The sequence below is a fragment of the Pomacea canaliculata genome, linkage group LG8 (assembly GCF_003073045.1).
Source record: "Pomacea canaliculata isolate SZHN2017 linkage group LG8, ASM307304v1, whole genome shotgun sequence".
Taxonomy (NCBI): domain Eukaryota; kingdom Metazoa; phylum Mollusca; class Gastropoda; order Architaenioglossa; family Ampullariidae; genus Pomacea; species Pomacea canaliculata.
Genome location: NC_037597.1, coordinates 5852052 through 5868337, shown reverse-complemented (window position 1 = coordinate 5868337; position 16286 = coordinate 5852052). Strand labels below are relative to the sequence as shown.

Sequence of the window (16286 nt, the reverse complement as noted above, 5' to 3'; positions counted from 1 at the left end):
CTCACAGACAAAAATCGCCCAATGCTAAGAAGATGAAATATGTCTGGTAAACACTATCGATTTAAAGACAAAGATCCAAAGAACAGAGTTACAACTCGAAGAATGCACGTTTTCAATACCTGTACTAACCATTCCATATGACATGTAGTAGCTACGTGACAACATCTCACGATCATAGCCGACGAGCAATGTCAACAACAAAATCTGGATTTCTCTACCAATTCGACTCTATAAGTCTCTCATGGCCATCATTCGTACAGCTAAAAACGTGGACCTTGCTACCAAACAAGAGCAGACTAATCACAGGCCTTCGAAATGAATGCTTCAGATACTCGTCGAATGATGACTACTTACGTCTCCGACCTCGAAATTTCTGGAGATCACGTCACAGCTGCACGTCCTGACGGACCTGTCACTAAACTCCCCCTTGTTTGTATCCAAGTTCTGATCTGTTATCTGTCTTTATCTTTGATTTTTGATATCGTCTATTCCCATATGAATAAAGCTGAAACCATATCCGATGCATGATCATGTGTTAGTTCATCGATGTCCGTATACAAAATTCGTGCTTTTCTATCTTCCAAGAACACACCAACGCACACCCACACGCACACCACATCCACACACACACACGCGTTGGTTACGTGGGAATGAACTAAACTAAGAAAAATCATGTGTGAAACTCCCTGAACAATTCTGAACACCTGACTGCTGACACGAGTTTTCGCCTACGCTACTGTTCTAACATTTTCAACACATACTTCGCCAATTAAAGGGATAACCGGAGTCCTAAGGGGGGGATTTGGTGTTTTACGCCGTGTCACAACTAAGCTTATTACGCAAGCAGCAGCCCTGAACAGATGCCACGGCAAAAAGAACACCGTCCAGGGAAGGAAAGTTGTTAGCCATACATAGAGACAGTGATAAGAACTACCCGATAAGCATCGATTCTCTGATACATTGAAGAAGACCTTCCAGTAACACCGGCATCAAGAAAACTTCGGACTTCCAATAATAAACGTAAGGCACAAAGACTGGCCACTTACCGTGCGCAGTTACCCATCTCTACTGAGAGGGTTAGAGAAGAGAACCCTCTAAGGATTGGACCGATTGGACAGGCTCTTTATAAAAAAAAAAATAGCCATCCACCCACCACTCAGGAAGAATGGCTGCAATACTTACCTGCATTTGTGTTGATTAGAACAAATTTCAGAGTCATTTCAAATAGTCGTTGGGGGTGAGTCAAATTTCCTATTCACACGATTGACCCAGGACAGTTTATTTAGAGCAGTTGAAGAAAGTACTTATTGTGTTACATCAAAGTCGTAACGAAATCAGACAAAGGACATGTACCACTCAGAGGACCTGATCACACAACCATCCTTCGTCTGAAATTGAAGGTCATTCTGAAAACACAAGACCACGGTACTAGTCACAAGTACAGGATTGGAGAACTATTGGTGATCTGGATAGCAGCTTAACATGCATTCCCCGTCATTTAAAAGAAAAGAAAAATTACAATAATCTTTGCGACTCTAAAATAATCTTACATCAGCATTATATTCCTATTAATCCATCTCTCGAAATAATATACGCATCACTAACCTGCATTAACTCTGTATCTCTTCAGTACAAATAAATTTTAAATCATTTAAAATCTCTTAAAAGATTTACTCTGAATTTTCAATCTTATTATCTATTAAAACCTTAATATTATAGAAAACATTACTGTGATCATTTTATGCATTTATCTTTATATCTGCCAGAATCACGTGAATCCTTTTATTAAGCCTATCCAGAATGAAGTGATTGTTGATAGTTTATGCTCTGTCATAGCCTCTTTCAAGATCGCTCGTAAATTTTAGATAATATTTGTAAATACTGCGTTTATTTACCTTAATTTTAAGTATAGACAACCCAAAATCTGCATCAGCTTCCAGATCTTGAGTAAATTGCTAATAGCGCGATGCAGTCCAAACGAGTTACTTTTCTTGACCCACAGAGAATTCGTCTTACTTCTTTTGAATCAGAGAAGAACTATGAAGTTCATAGTTCGCATCTTGCAAACGAAATAGATTATAACTTTCCAATTATATAACATAATTAAAAGAAAACACCCTCATCATTAAAAATAATCTGTACAATTAGATTTTCTAACTCAAGCTTCCACACTAAAGTTTTTGATAAAAAGTAGTAAATCATTGTTATGTAAAAAGCAGCAACTATACATATTGGAAAAAGTATTCGCATTCATATTACAAGGAAAATTAAAAGAATCATTTGGAGGACCATAAACAATTGGCTTTAGTCAAGTCTCGCAGAACGTAAAAAAAAGAGGTAAGTAGTCTTGAATGTTTAACAAATATTTCAATTTCACGTTTATTTATGTCTTAGGCTTCATACAACCTGGAGATCGCCACACGGTGAATCAAATATTTTATGTCACTCCGCTCGTCGTAGTCGTTCCCTCTATCTCTCTAAATTTGCGACACTTTGGATCACGACTGGTACAGCACTGGGATTCGAACGCAAAGGCAGGTGGCTGATGCCCTTAGGAGTGGCAAGTTTTTAAGCCAATCGAGTAGCTACTCTTGTAGAGGCTCGGAAAGTAAAGCGACGAGACGTATGAAAAATAGTCACCTCCCTCACCTAAACAGTTGCAGAAACAGATAAACTTACTTGAATCCGGTCGACAGTTACCCTAAGACAGCCTCCCAATCTTATTGCGACGACCACCAATAGTGCATTCTTGAAGGCACCTCTGTAAATAATACAGAAATATTAGTTGAACTATACAACAAATCAATGCACTAAACACACAACATAACTGAACCTATTCAGAAATTTCTTATGGGTAAATTCTGTGACCCTCCACGAATGAAATGAGTCTTAACTCGCGAATTCAATTTAGCCAAAATGCAAATTATTTAAACAAGTAAGAGTCTGACGTTCTGTTGATACAAATTGTTCTCATCTAGCTCCAACATTGAGTAGTTAGAAACGTTGAACATGTAAAGTACATTGCGCCATTCAGAAAACGACGATTCAACAGATTAGCTCAAGATGCCGACCAGCTGTTTTACTTTAACTTTGCAGACAAACTTTTATCGGTTAATATTTGAACTTCTTTGAAACAGTTGACATACAGTACTCCCGCTCGGCAATTTAAAACACCGATGAGTTACTGACTGGAAACTATGAAACAGCGTTAATTTCGTCTGAAGCAGTATGATCGCATTAGGGTACTCGATAAAAACGTATTTGAAATCAATATTCTCAACTTTTATTCTAACATAGCAGAGTATTTTTTCCTGCAGTATTAATAACCAAGGAATCAATTTTTAAAGACAAAGGCAACTACACAAAATTTACCCCTATCAATTTCGGCGGCGGCCGGCGGCTCCCTGCCTCTAGCACAAAACTTCCGCGCATAAAACTCATCACGTCGGGAGGGTCACATTAATTGTCATGTGTCGTAGATTATCACGTATTACCATCGTCCTAGAATCATACAAATTAACCACATATGATTTACTTTGACTATATTAAAAAATACTTAAATTTGAAAGATTGAAACTAATCATGCGCATCAATGCACCTTAAATAAAAGGAAATTAACATAGATCTTATCTCATGTGGGTCTCTCTTAAAAACCGTACAATTTCCAGGGAAAATGACTATATTTGGTACAATCATTCTTCCAGTAAAAATAAACTTTCATTACACGAAATAATTAGGCATTCCAGTAATGTGTGATTTTCACGCACGGTATGACTATTCCTAATATATTTCAATACTTTTAGAAATGATGAGCGAAGCTCCTCTACTTAAAGACAAACTGACGCGGGGTAAGTTGATTTCACACCTTCAAATGCTATTTCCGAGATACTGCACTCTAGTATAGTTGTTCACTTAATAAATGTCCCTTAGTTTAGCATCTTTTCAAAGCAGCCCTGTACCAACAACAATCAGTAATCAAACGAGTCAGTCAGTTTTGGGACGTGAATCCAAGATATTTTTCGCACTGGTTGGCGGCATCACATCTTGATGTACGTGTGCAGAGCACATAACATTTCTTTTAGTTACGAAATTCAAGGTTATAAAAATGGATCCCAACAAAGACTTGATGCGATTTTGTATGAGAAGCTGACCATCTCCTCGTCTTCCGCTGAATGCACAGGATAGATCAGCTGAGACATGCACACTTTAACCTATACTAACAGAGTGTGTGTGGGGACCGTATCCTGTACCCATACACAGTGGTCAGCTGGAGCAAGTTGCCCCACACGGATCGAAGCATCTAAGCAGACCTGAGCAAAGCCGCCCGCGGGCCGATCCGGCGCCTCCCTGTCTCTACCGCCCGCCCGCCTGCCCGGCCCCGAAATATACTATATATACAGATATTGGGTTAAAACTGACGTACTAATCTTAGTCCGCCCTCAAAACCATCTCAATTTCTTATGCGGCCCTTGGAACATTAATTCCCACCCCTGATCTAAGAGTTGCTCATCGCTACTACTTACACAGCTTTATATCCACACACACAATATCGACTACCCAAAAGTTCGCTCGATTGCAAATGGCCAAAAACAAAGGTACAGAAAAGCGTTTGTAAACCATAGAAAGTAGTTTTCTTCTCACGTTGAGTAGTAGTGCGTTTAACATCCTCTTCGCCGCTGTACTTGCCGTTGACTACACGTGAACCGTCTTTTCGACGTGACGTGGAGCCATACCAGAGACGGTCACGTGAAAGTTGTCACTCTGGACCTGATTAGTGTCACATTGCTGTAAACACCGTCACTCGCAGGGCGCTAGACATTCTTTACATGTAATTAGGAAAGCAATATAAACACTTATCCTCTATATTAAAACTTTGTTCACCATCCAGAACAATTTTAAACTCACTTAAAATATCAAAGCAAAAAGCCATAATGTCGCATAGAGTAGTTGCTAGGCTACTTACTGACGACTCTAGCACCATATACGGTCCATGTTTGAATTACGTCAAAACCATGCAGTCTCGATGTGCGTCATGCATGACGCAAAGCAATACGCAGAGGTTGCGTCAATCCAGGAGTCCAAACGTCATCACCCATCATGCTTCATAAACCCTTTGTAATGCAATGCGATCCAGTATTATTATCCACAGTTCAAATCTCCTCATGCGCGATATGTCAGCCGCTGTAAACAGCAAAATTTAACAAAGTCCGCGTCGTTTGCTGACTGCGTTAACTGACATTGTCCGGAACATAACACAAATGCTCACACATTACACTCTTGAACCACAGAAGAACGGTACATACTGTACCATACTCATATTACCTCGCCCAGCATAAGCCTAATCGGAAATAATAGACAGAAAAAAATTCAAAGCCCCAACAAATCAATTACTTCTTGATATAAAATTTCCCTTCATTAAAAAAAAAAAAAACACAGGTCGTTTTGTGATAAAATTTATTAAGCCACGTTCCGAAAACCGATCAGTAAAAATCAAGAGCTTGCTCTATTGATCGTATCCCGCTCTAGAGAACACACTTTGACGGACATTCAGACTGAAAATTACAATGCAAAAGATTCATATTTGTACAACAAACTCACTGCTTCACAAAACTTTTTAATACTGTAATGCATCTCAAATGCAGGTACAAAATGATACTTTCTTTAAAACGTTAGAGCAAATTTTAAGTTTCCTTTCTTATTCTTCTAGTGTCGAAGTCCCCAAAAAACTAAACTACGAGGAAACTCTTTTTCTTTTATAATAGCAGACCATCCTACGTCTTTCTAGTACATCTTTTGTTGGGTTGAAAATTTTAATAATTCTTGTTATATATAAAGACTTCCCTCAATTTCTAAAAGAAATTGCATAACAATGAGTAGGAGAGAACGTATTCATCTAGGGATTTAATGACATTTGCTGTGCATAATATTTAGAAAATAAAATGTCCCTTGGTTTTTGAGCAATTTCTATATCTGTATTACTTGTTTTAGGATTGGTCAAAACGGTTTTAAAGAACAATACATATCATCTCCGAAACATTATGTCCCGTATGCCTCGCTCTTCTTCTGATGCGTTTTATCCGCTTGCTGTTTGTATCTTTAGTATTTCTCAGTGTTTTAAAAATTCTGAGAGTTTTGAACATTATTTAAATAAAATCTGGATATAAGACTGACTTCATTCACCATTGCAGACACTATTGGCGTATGAAACTCTTATCACAGTGCGTCAACAAAAAGACAGCAAAATGTGCATCTAGGAAATATTGGCAAACATTCTTTTCCTTTCGTCGCTATAGTGTGTGCTTCAATTGTTATTTCGGAGCTGTTCTTGTTCTTCACGAGTTGTAATAATCTCCATCAACCATTTCCTAGTTACTCAGGAAGAGGCAGACCCACGCTAGACAGGCGACGCAAAGGTAGGCACACCACACCTGTTATCAATTACAGGCTGCTGTTGCGACAACCTTGTCTGAAGCTGTTCATAAATAATTCTGTAAATATTTATACTTCTCAAAATTAATACTTTAGCATCGTTAAGGCTACAAGTAGTGACTAGTAAAATGCTTACGCGAAAATACACGAGCCCTATATCATTGCTTTGTTAACTGTGAAGTTTAGCATCTACTTTGCATAACAAAAAAAAATAGAAAATGAAAGAGTACTTGTGTGCTTTGCTGTCCGTTTAAGTTTTCCATCTCTTGCGCGTTTTACCAAGCTCGTCAAAGAGCTAAACACTATAAGTTTACTGCAAGAAAGAACTAATAAGAAAATAAAAAGGCTAATACATACTCCTGCTTCGTCCCAGAAAGCTTCCCTTTCGACCCAGTCTGCTAGAAACACCGCTTGTTGTGTTGTAGAGATGTTTTCAGCGTGCGATAAGAACACAGTTACCACCAGTGGCCAGGTCCTGTTGTAGAAGTAAGTGTAGGTCTTACACAGTTTCCGGTACCAAACAAAGTCGTTCACACTGCATATCTATCTCATGAAGGAATACTTCCCATCACGTCCTCTCTCTGACTTGAGCAGCGATGACATTTCAGCGACACGACAAACGAAGAGTCGCAATAAAAATTGTCAGAAAGTCTCATTTCAAAACGGTGATGCTGCTCGACTGCTTGATAAAATTTTCAGTTAGCTCATCTGGATGCTGTTTCTGTGATGAACGAGGCTGAGTTTATCGATTATATCTTTTGATACTGATTTTAAAATTAGCACTGAGCTTTTTTATATTAAAATCAGGAGAACACCTGCTTATGGACTGAGCATCAGCCAATGAGTTTCGTCTGTGGCAAAGCAAGCGGGTGCTGGTGTCCAGGTGCACGCGACGCAATCCAACCTCGCGCCGGGACAACAGCATCAGTAGAGTACAAAGCTAAACAAACAAGTTAGTACATTTATGGTGTGGGGACATGAAAACGCACGTTTACTGAGTTGTATGTTTATGCATTTAGCCGTAAAATGATGCACGGTAATGCACAACGCCTAAAAATGTGCACACCCAGAAATGAAATAACTTTATCGCTACTTAAAATAAGTTGTGACTTTGTACTCAACTGACGTGTACCAGTCACCGAACAAAATTATTTTTCTATTCACTATTTTCTAATCTGCAAGAACACCATCTAATTTATGCTTAGATGGGTTATCGTCATTTAGAAAACGGCAATATTTATGGTGGATCTGATTCCTCAACTGTTTGCAGCTGATCTTCTCAGAGCTCAAAGATAGGCTACTTAGCTCTTTTGGTCCAGACCTTATTTTTCCTAGGACAAACCCCTCACAAAACCCAACCAAGACGCTTTTCAAAAAAAACAAAGTTTGTGTCTTAAAAAACTATACACTGTACGTTTATTATTTTGAATTCGACCACATCTTGAATTCCATGTTTCATTTGCTTTTTGTCTTTTCGCTTAACATTCTAGGTCCGAATATTATTCTTATAATTTTATTACATTATAACCTGCCACAGTATCTTTGTTTGAAACTCATTTTTCACTGAGGACATAGCTGTAAAGCAGATGAATCAACTCAAATCGTTGTTTTACTTCTTTCCTAGCTACTGTGAAGTTGAAAATAATTATTATGAAAATTGTAAGACATCAATGAATGCTGCTGTCATCATCCCCATGCTGCTAGATGATGCATGAAAACCTTTGCAGATCACATTAGTGGAGGCTGCTCTTCGTGTGTACAAAGCCAAGGTCACAGCCTGTCTCGTGCTTTAGTTAACAAAGCCTTCATTTATTGTAGTTAGAAATGTAAAATGTTTTAATTCACATTATTAAAGTTTTTCCAGTTCCACTCAAACGCAGGGAAGTGTTTGAGAGATGTGTTTGAGCTACATAAAAAAAGAATACTAATAATGGTACACTTACAGATTCTTCAGTCACAGGGAAATTAAAAAAAGATCGTCCAGGACAGCCGGACTTAAATAATAATTTTGTTGTTTAACAAAGAATGAACACAACACTCAAGTGGGTGTTGGTTATTTGCACGTGACGATGGCAACGTATATGTTTTTGGCGTATGAGTTCAGTCTCCGAAACATCTGTCGGGTCACACTATATCTGTTTTGCTTTGATCCATACCGTACTTGATGAAAACAGCACATGTCCCTTGGTGGATCTGCTGTTGTCCCTTGTTTGCAGATGCTGGTGTTCTTCACATGGTGTTGTTCACTACAATGATCTGTTTAGATGCTTTTAAGGTGTAGAAGCACAGACGAAAAAGAAGAAGAATGCAAGGCATGAAGAGAGATAAGTGACAAGGTGAACGACAGCATTTAAAAAAGAAAGAGCATCAGTCAGTTTTGTCTCTTCAACAAATTCAAAGAAACAAATGCGATTGCCTGGACTGCGAAATGTCGCCTAACAAATGCCTGATGCCATCATCTGTTGATCACAACACCAGATAAATTACAGGAAACAGAACATGTAACACGAGTAACATGTTTACGCATATCATTTTTGTGATGTTATCAATAACACTATTAGAAATAAGGTGTGTGTGGTGCGCAAGTGTTAGCGATATCCAGTAACAACCATAGCCTTGACTGAAGGTACAACGAGAAAAATTCCAATTTGAAAGAAAAGGGAAAAGCTATGATATCCTGTAACACGAAGCTGGGACATTAATTGACACCCGCTGTACTGAGAAGCAAATAATTCATGCATTGCAGATACTCATCGCACACCCAAAACAAGAGAAAAAAGAAAAAAACAACGAGAGGCAAAAACTCGAAGGTTTAAGTTCCAAATCTACTACAACCACCCAACCTCACTCAAGACAAAGTTTTGCTGCTAAGCACAAAAACAAAAGCAAACATCTATCATTTTTGGTATCTGTCATCAATAAAATACAAACAAGCCAAAACACTCAGCATCAAGCAAGGCCTCACCAGTACCCGGACAGTATGTAAGAGATGTGAAGTTAGGTCATCAGCATCATGAAAAGAAAGATTGTTTCAAGCGCTGGGGTCGAGGGTCACTCACTGGATGCGACCTAACGTTGATCCAACCCTTTCCTCCACCGTCCTCCCTGCCCAACCTCCACACACCAATGTCTAGATAGTAGGCCAACCTGGTGGTCAGGAGGACCCGGCTGTCAAACTGTGCCCTACGTGAGGAGAACGTAATAGTCCGCTTCGCCTCCTCAGCAACAGTCCACTATTTCATTCAATCTCTCCCCCTATCCTCCAGGCCTGGAAATGCATACTGTTATCTTCAAACTTGAGTCTCCTAGTGTATTGCTTTGATTGTTTTCCCCTAAAACATTCGTTAAAAAATAAAGACAAATAAAAGCAGGATGAAGAGGAACTGACTGTTTCAGTTGTAAGAAGCGTCTTGAAGAGTTACCAGTACCAGAATAGTCGTTGACGCAGAAACATATTCGTGAAAATGAACTTCGTTTCGTTTATTGGCCATCCTGGGTTCAGTTCTTGTCTCGGGCACACTGGTCTTTCTCTAAATGTAGCATCTGCTTACAAGACTTGCTGCCTACCCGTGATATCGCCTTAGTTGCTGGTTCTGTGTAAAACATCAATCTCTTCTCTCCCCTTCCCCTCCCTCTGTCGCTTGTCGCCAAGCCTGTGGTTGAAGTGTTGTTGTGTCTACAGTCACAGCCCGGCATCCCTCACACGCTCCTCACAGCGCTGCACCGGAACGTCTTGTCAGCCCGCTGGTCGTCTTGGACACGCTCTGATGGCTCTCACACTTCAGTTGTTCGTCCTTTCTCTCTACAGAGTGTCTTGTGTTATCGAACCGTGACAGAAGCTCATCTAGCTATCTGGCTATCTCACAAGGACTAAGCTGCTCACTTTATACATAAGTATTACATTCATATCTTTGGTCTCCATCACACCAGGGTAAGCATCGCGAAAAATACGTGGAACTCAAGGGAAATTTTAGGAAAATTAATTAACTGCACATTGTTTTAGAGCCCGTGTATTTCTTAGGTTGACTAGAGTATCTATCACTCAGTGCGAGACGCACGAGAACTTTTTTTAAATGATAATAATAAACATTACCACTCATAGGAAAATTTATATATATAAATATATACCAACCAGCAGCCTACTCACTACTTTTATTTAGTTCTTTGTGGAAGTTTGACCTTATCATTCGCTGCTTTTAAAACGATAGAAACAGTAATAAACGCACTCGGACGCACACACACACAAACACCTGTCGAATAGGTCTACAGATTTCTTACTTATTGTGTTGATCACAGACCAAAACACACTGTTTCATTTAGCTGCAGTTGTTACTAGTAGAACTGATTTCTCTCCGTGTGTTTCTAATTGCTGGGTGTGGGTTAAAAAGGGAGAAAGAGACAGATACAGACAGACGACAAGCTCTATATGTGCACACACGCACGCATATTCTTTTTCATCAAACACAACAATCCAATAACACGAGAACAAATCTTTATTAGACTTCACAATATCTAACATAGAGAATATCTACTGAGAGTAATATTTGAAACATAAACAGACATCATAAGCTTTTAACAGATGTTCGATTACATTATTTGTACGATCATGTCTGTTATAGACACTGAATGACTCTTGACCTTTGGATACGTGGACCGTGGAAACATTTTTTTAAAACGGCAAATAGAAAAGTCTGGATAAGTAATGATGATATTGAAAAACAGCGAGTAAACACAACTCCAGAAACGTGTTTTGAATAGAAATCGTATTACAAAAAAAAAACAACACACAGGAAGAAAGTATAATTAGTACACCGTGTGTCAATCTCTGACAACTACCAATACAGAAAATTTTAGGCAACCTTCACAGCAGTTTCCATGTACCAGCTTCCCATTGGTTGCTTTGATTGTATAGAGCTAGTCACATCCTCTGCCGAGTCCACGAAGGAAAGACTGACAATCATGTACAATCTCCAAGTACGTGGCGTTTGTCAAATGATGTTGGTTGACACAGGTCGAATTGTTGGGTTGTGAGATTTTTGTTAGATAATCTGCAAAAAAACCCACCAGACGCATACAAGTCTGACGATTGAGACAACTCGAGACGTATCGAGACTTTACCAAGTGTTCAGTTTTGCATTGTTGTCGTTGCAAAAAAGGTCGTGCCATATGCCTGCCCCTACATCTTTACATTCATATGTATTTACACTCACACTCACACACACACACAACATAACAGTTGCATTCAAAAACATTAGTTTTATGTTTACAACAAATTAAACTATCACATATTATAGTAACGTTGACAGGAAAATGTTTTGACGTTTTAGAAACACTGGAAAGTTATTAGAATATAGGTTTATCGCCACAAACGTGGATTTGTGACATTTCCTGCTGAGGCTATGATTTTATTACCAACTTTCAATTTTTAGTTTTGTGTGAGTGAATTTTATTTATGTGCTGTGGCAGGGTAAGGAAACAGTGAAAATACTTCACGAAGTTACAAGTGAAGGGGACAATCACTCTTCCACCTCCTCTCGCTTCTTTCTTCCCTACGACTCTACCTCTCTCTCTCTCTCTCGTATTATCTCTTGAATTATATACAACATTGTCTACATTTGTTGTGCATAGTTGTTTTTCATTTGTAGCCAGTGGTAATGTCATTAAACTAATACACAATTATATCGTGAGTAAACATGTTTCACAGTAACTTACACCAACCAAACAACTGACACAATCAATCTGAACACTTACCCACCCACTCACTCATAGAGAGATGTGAACACTTACTGCATTGTGTTTTGAACAAGATTCTCAGAGTCATTTCAAAGTAGTCGTTGGGCGTAGAGGAAGATTTCCTATTTCACCACCAGGGGTCCAGTTACAGTTATCTAGACCGGTGTAGTAATATACTGTTTGTCTTGACATTTGAAAATGTTTCGGAAATCAAAGCTGAAGGTAAATGTTGCAACTTTAGCAGGATTGGTATCACACGAAGCATCCTGCTGTCGTGAAAACTGAAGCTCATTCTGTAAATAGAAGACGCAGTGAAACAGTTGGCATCTTAGTTCCAATTAAACATAATAAATGCAATATAATGTAGAATTTGTAATCTAGCTGTTATCCGAATTCATTGAAGCTCTTGCAAATATAAGTTAAAGCATAAATATATAATACCTCTCGTTGTATCTAGTGTAAAACACACTAATACGCATACAAATATATGGTCAGATATGTTTTACATATAGCAATGTATTATGCTTCATACTTAGTAAGATGTCCGACAATGAATTAGGACTAGTTAATTATTAATCTTGCTACAAAATGTAATTTTACAATTCGCTGATTAATTTTTTCAGATTAATTGCACTGTATATATATATACCTTGCTCGACAACTTGTAATATTGTTATCTGACATGTATATTAAAGAATGGGAAAGGGATATTGGAGGGATAAATTATTCCCGTAACCTAGTAAGTTGCGGACAACACAATAAAAGTGTAATTAAGTTTCTTCAAGATTTTTTACAGAAGGGACGATTGTGACTAATGCTTGAGTCTGTTATACACCTTAATTTATGGCACTTAAGGTAAGAAACACTCAACTCCAATCTGCTTATAGAATTTCTCTTCCCTAACTGATTTAGATACATCTATTGCAAATAGGAAAACCAGGAGACACTGCTTGTAAAACACTATAAGGGTCGAAGAGGTCACTACTAGTTATCCTCTCACTCCATTCCTGCTCGTAACAATCTATCAATCTTTGTTTAAATTATTTCAAAAACATCAGCATTTCCTACACTGTGCGGCTCCTATACAAAGTCAGACCATCTTTGTACAGAACAATCATGATGCAATATCATTTTGCCCTCGGGCTTTGTCCATAAACAACTTAACTTTTCATTCGTCGACGTCAATCCGAAGTAGGAGCGTGATTCTCGATCAGAGTTTTACTTTTCATCATTATATTATTCATGTCTTCATAATTCCTCATCTTGAACATCGTCGGATTAGCACAATTCGTCATTATCCGACCACTGATGCAACTACAACTCTGATCTTTGTCTTTGTGCTCTCAACCATTGACTGTTGTAATTTTCTTTTCACGAGTATTCAAGAGAATCTTAAAACTATGTTATGAAAGTGTATGTTTATGCTACTAGGGGTACTGCTAGAGTATGTTACTCGTTATCATATTTACAAGAACAAGTAAAAATGGTTTGTGTTTATTAACATGGTTTGTCTTTCATCATTGTCACTTGCAAGAAAGAAGAATGTAATGAAGTGAGGTCAAACAGTCCTGTGAATTTTCTACTCACCCATCGTTTATCTATTTCCTGCATATTGTAAACATAATAATAAATGCTACGGTAGCCTTTTATGACAGAATAAATCTCTGTAATCTGTATATGGTGGATACTAACCTTTCACTGCCAATAAAAATGCCCTTGAAGCAGGCCTCCCATCCTCTCATGACCACATCTGGCAGCGGCTTGTTGAATGGAACACTCTATATAACAAACAACAAAACATCACACACACACACGCACACACACACACAGATTACTGCAGTCGTATCCAGTAGAGCGGTCAATACAGTTTTAAGTTCTCATCAATACTCAGTAATGTCAGCAAAAATATTATAGTAGAAATCCTATGCTTCTGTGTGAAGTCTGATCATCCCTGTTAATAACACCTTTAGTTGGCTTTGGAAAACGTGAGAGATCGCGGTTAGCAAAAACTTATTGTTATTTTCACGAGAATAAGTCTGACCTGCTTACCTCCATGCTTTGTTAGTTTATTTTGTTTCCAGATCAGCAGCATGCTACTCTTTGGTTTAGCTACGACTATTCTTTTTATGATGTAGCATGTAGAAGGTACACAAAAAAGAAAAGTATCCTCACCGGTGAGTAGTAGATAGCGTTTTTACACGTCCCTTTCAGCTCGCTGTACCTGCCGGTGACTTGACACGTGACCGTCTTGTCGGCGTGACGTGGAGCCCACAGTAGAGACGAGTTGCACGTGAAGTTTGTCCTTTGACCCTGGAGTAGTGTCACATTGCTGTAGACGCCGTCCGTTTGTGGTGGAGCTTGGCATTCTAGAATAAAATTATTTTAATAATAAAGTCACAGATGAACGAGAATTTGTTCACGGAAACCAAAACCAAAACCAAAAACAACAACACAACAAATCAAAAAATAAAAATCAAACAAAAATTTGAGACAGGAACAATGACATAGCACAGACAAGGGGGACACGAAGCAACAGCGGGAAGGCCTGCTAATTACTGAACACTGTGTCCAAGACAAGTGAACAAACAGCCTTAGCGCTATGCACCTTCGCATGAACACTCGAGTGAAGTAACTCACGGGATCGAACACCACAAACAACTGTAAAGTCTTCATGTGAAGACAACTTTATAAAAACCAGAGACTCTATGTTCCTACCAGTCTCACAGGAAAAGGCTCAGACAACTGAACACAGTCATACTTACCTGCAAAAACCGGATGGCAGGTGTAGAAAGGTGACGTGTAGGTGGGAAAACACATCTCCGTGTCTTCGCAAGGGCGGCTACGACAAGTTGTACTTTGGGTCTGTTGGTAAGGAATATTCTACCGTTTAATTACAACTTTTTTCGTAAACTTTAATTTACTCATACGGACACACAAATGATAGAAAGTTCCGTGAGACTTTGCTTCAAGAATATATCACATCAATGTGTATGAATCATGTACAAAGCTGCGACCTATATTTAATTAAATTTAAAATAATTCTAGAGGTAGTACATACTGTGGGGTTGGATGTCGCTTCTCGTTCAATCCAACCTGTGGGCACCATGTTGGTTGTAGTTGTGGTGATATTGGCAGCGTGCAGAACACAATTACCATCAAGGGCTTGCACGCTGTCGTACATGTAAGAGTAGGTCTTGCACAGCTTCCGGTACCAGCAAAGTAGCTGACACTGATACCTGCTCATTACAAAATACTTTCCCATGGCATCTTCTCTTTGACTGGGTGACTGTGCTGACGTACACCTCACAGCAAGGTGAGAAACAAGAGCAGCAATGAATATCCAAGACACCTTCATTTTAATGTGGCTGGTTCTAAGGCAAGATTTTGTTGAGAGAGAAGTGACAGTGGTACGATCGCAGAAATACCAAGGTAAACAAAACAAAGGTCGATTCGCTTAGCGTGTGAGGCTACCCAACCTGTCTTCTTCAGTGCTGACTCTCAACTGCGCAGGTGATATTTTATTAAAGTGACCGAGACTTACTGTTGAAATGATCGCCAGCCAATCGCATGTGACTTCGATTCAGTAATGTTTGTTTGGTATCCAACACTACGAGGGATGAAAAGATACAGTGGGCGTGGTCGTGAGGGACAGAGTGCTAACACGGGGATAAAGCAGAGAGTAACTCAACTCCACAAACTTTAATGACACGAGTGTGTAGAAAAGCACTCAATGTGCTGCCACTGATGTAGTGTTTTCACTTTATCTGACCAGGACTTGTTTGCCTAGCATCCTATACATTTTGTGATTTTGATCATGGCCTTACTGCCAGCACCTGACAGCCTCGCGTGTGAAGTGACATTCAGCATACGGACTGGAGGGAGATAATTGTTTCTGTTTGTCCTTGGTGATTGATTCCACTTTCAAATAAATCGCTTTTTTGCTTTTAAGTCGATGTGAAACCTGCTAGATACTGATGAAAGGGTCTCTCGCGTAGCTTTGTTTGTAAAATGTTGGTAAGCAACTCATGTTTCTAGTGCCCGGTTTCAGTGTAACTTTATAATTTTGAAAGAAATCGTAAATAATGATTTAACCTATGAAAAAACTTAACATATTGAGCTATTTA

The 16286-nt window shown here is 38.8% G+C and overlaps 1 protein-coding gene across 1 annotated transcript; it reads right to left on the bottom strand.

Moving 5' to 3' along the window:
* Nucleotides 1-12313: 12313 nt before the first annotated feature.
* LOC112570323 lies at nucleotides 12314-15657 on the bottom strand. The gene is made up of 5 exons (XM_025248707.1): nucleotides 15221-15657; nucleotides 14925-15024; nucleotides 14335-14528; nucleotides 13855-13940; nucleotides 12314-12455 (listed from the first exon to the last, which is right to left on the bottom strand). The coding sequence occupies exons 1-5, from the start codon at nucleotides 15515-15517 to the stop codon at nucleotides 12314-12316; spliced, it is 819 nt and encodes a 272-aa protein (XP_025104492.1). The 5' UTR covers nucleotides 15518-15657.
* Nucleotides 15658-16286: the final 629 nt, after the last annotated feature.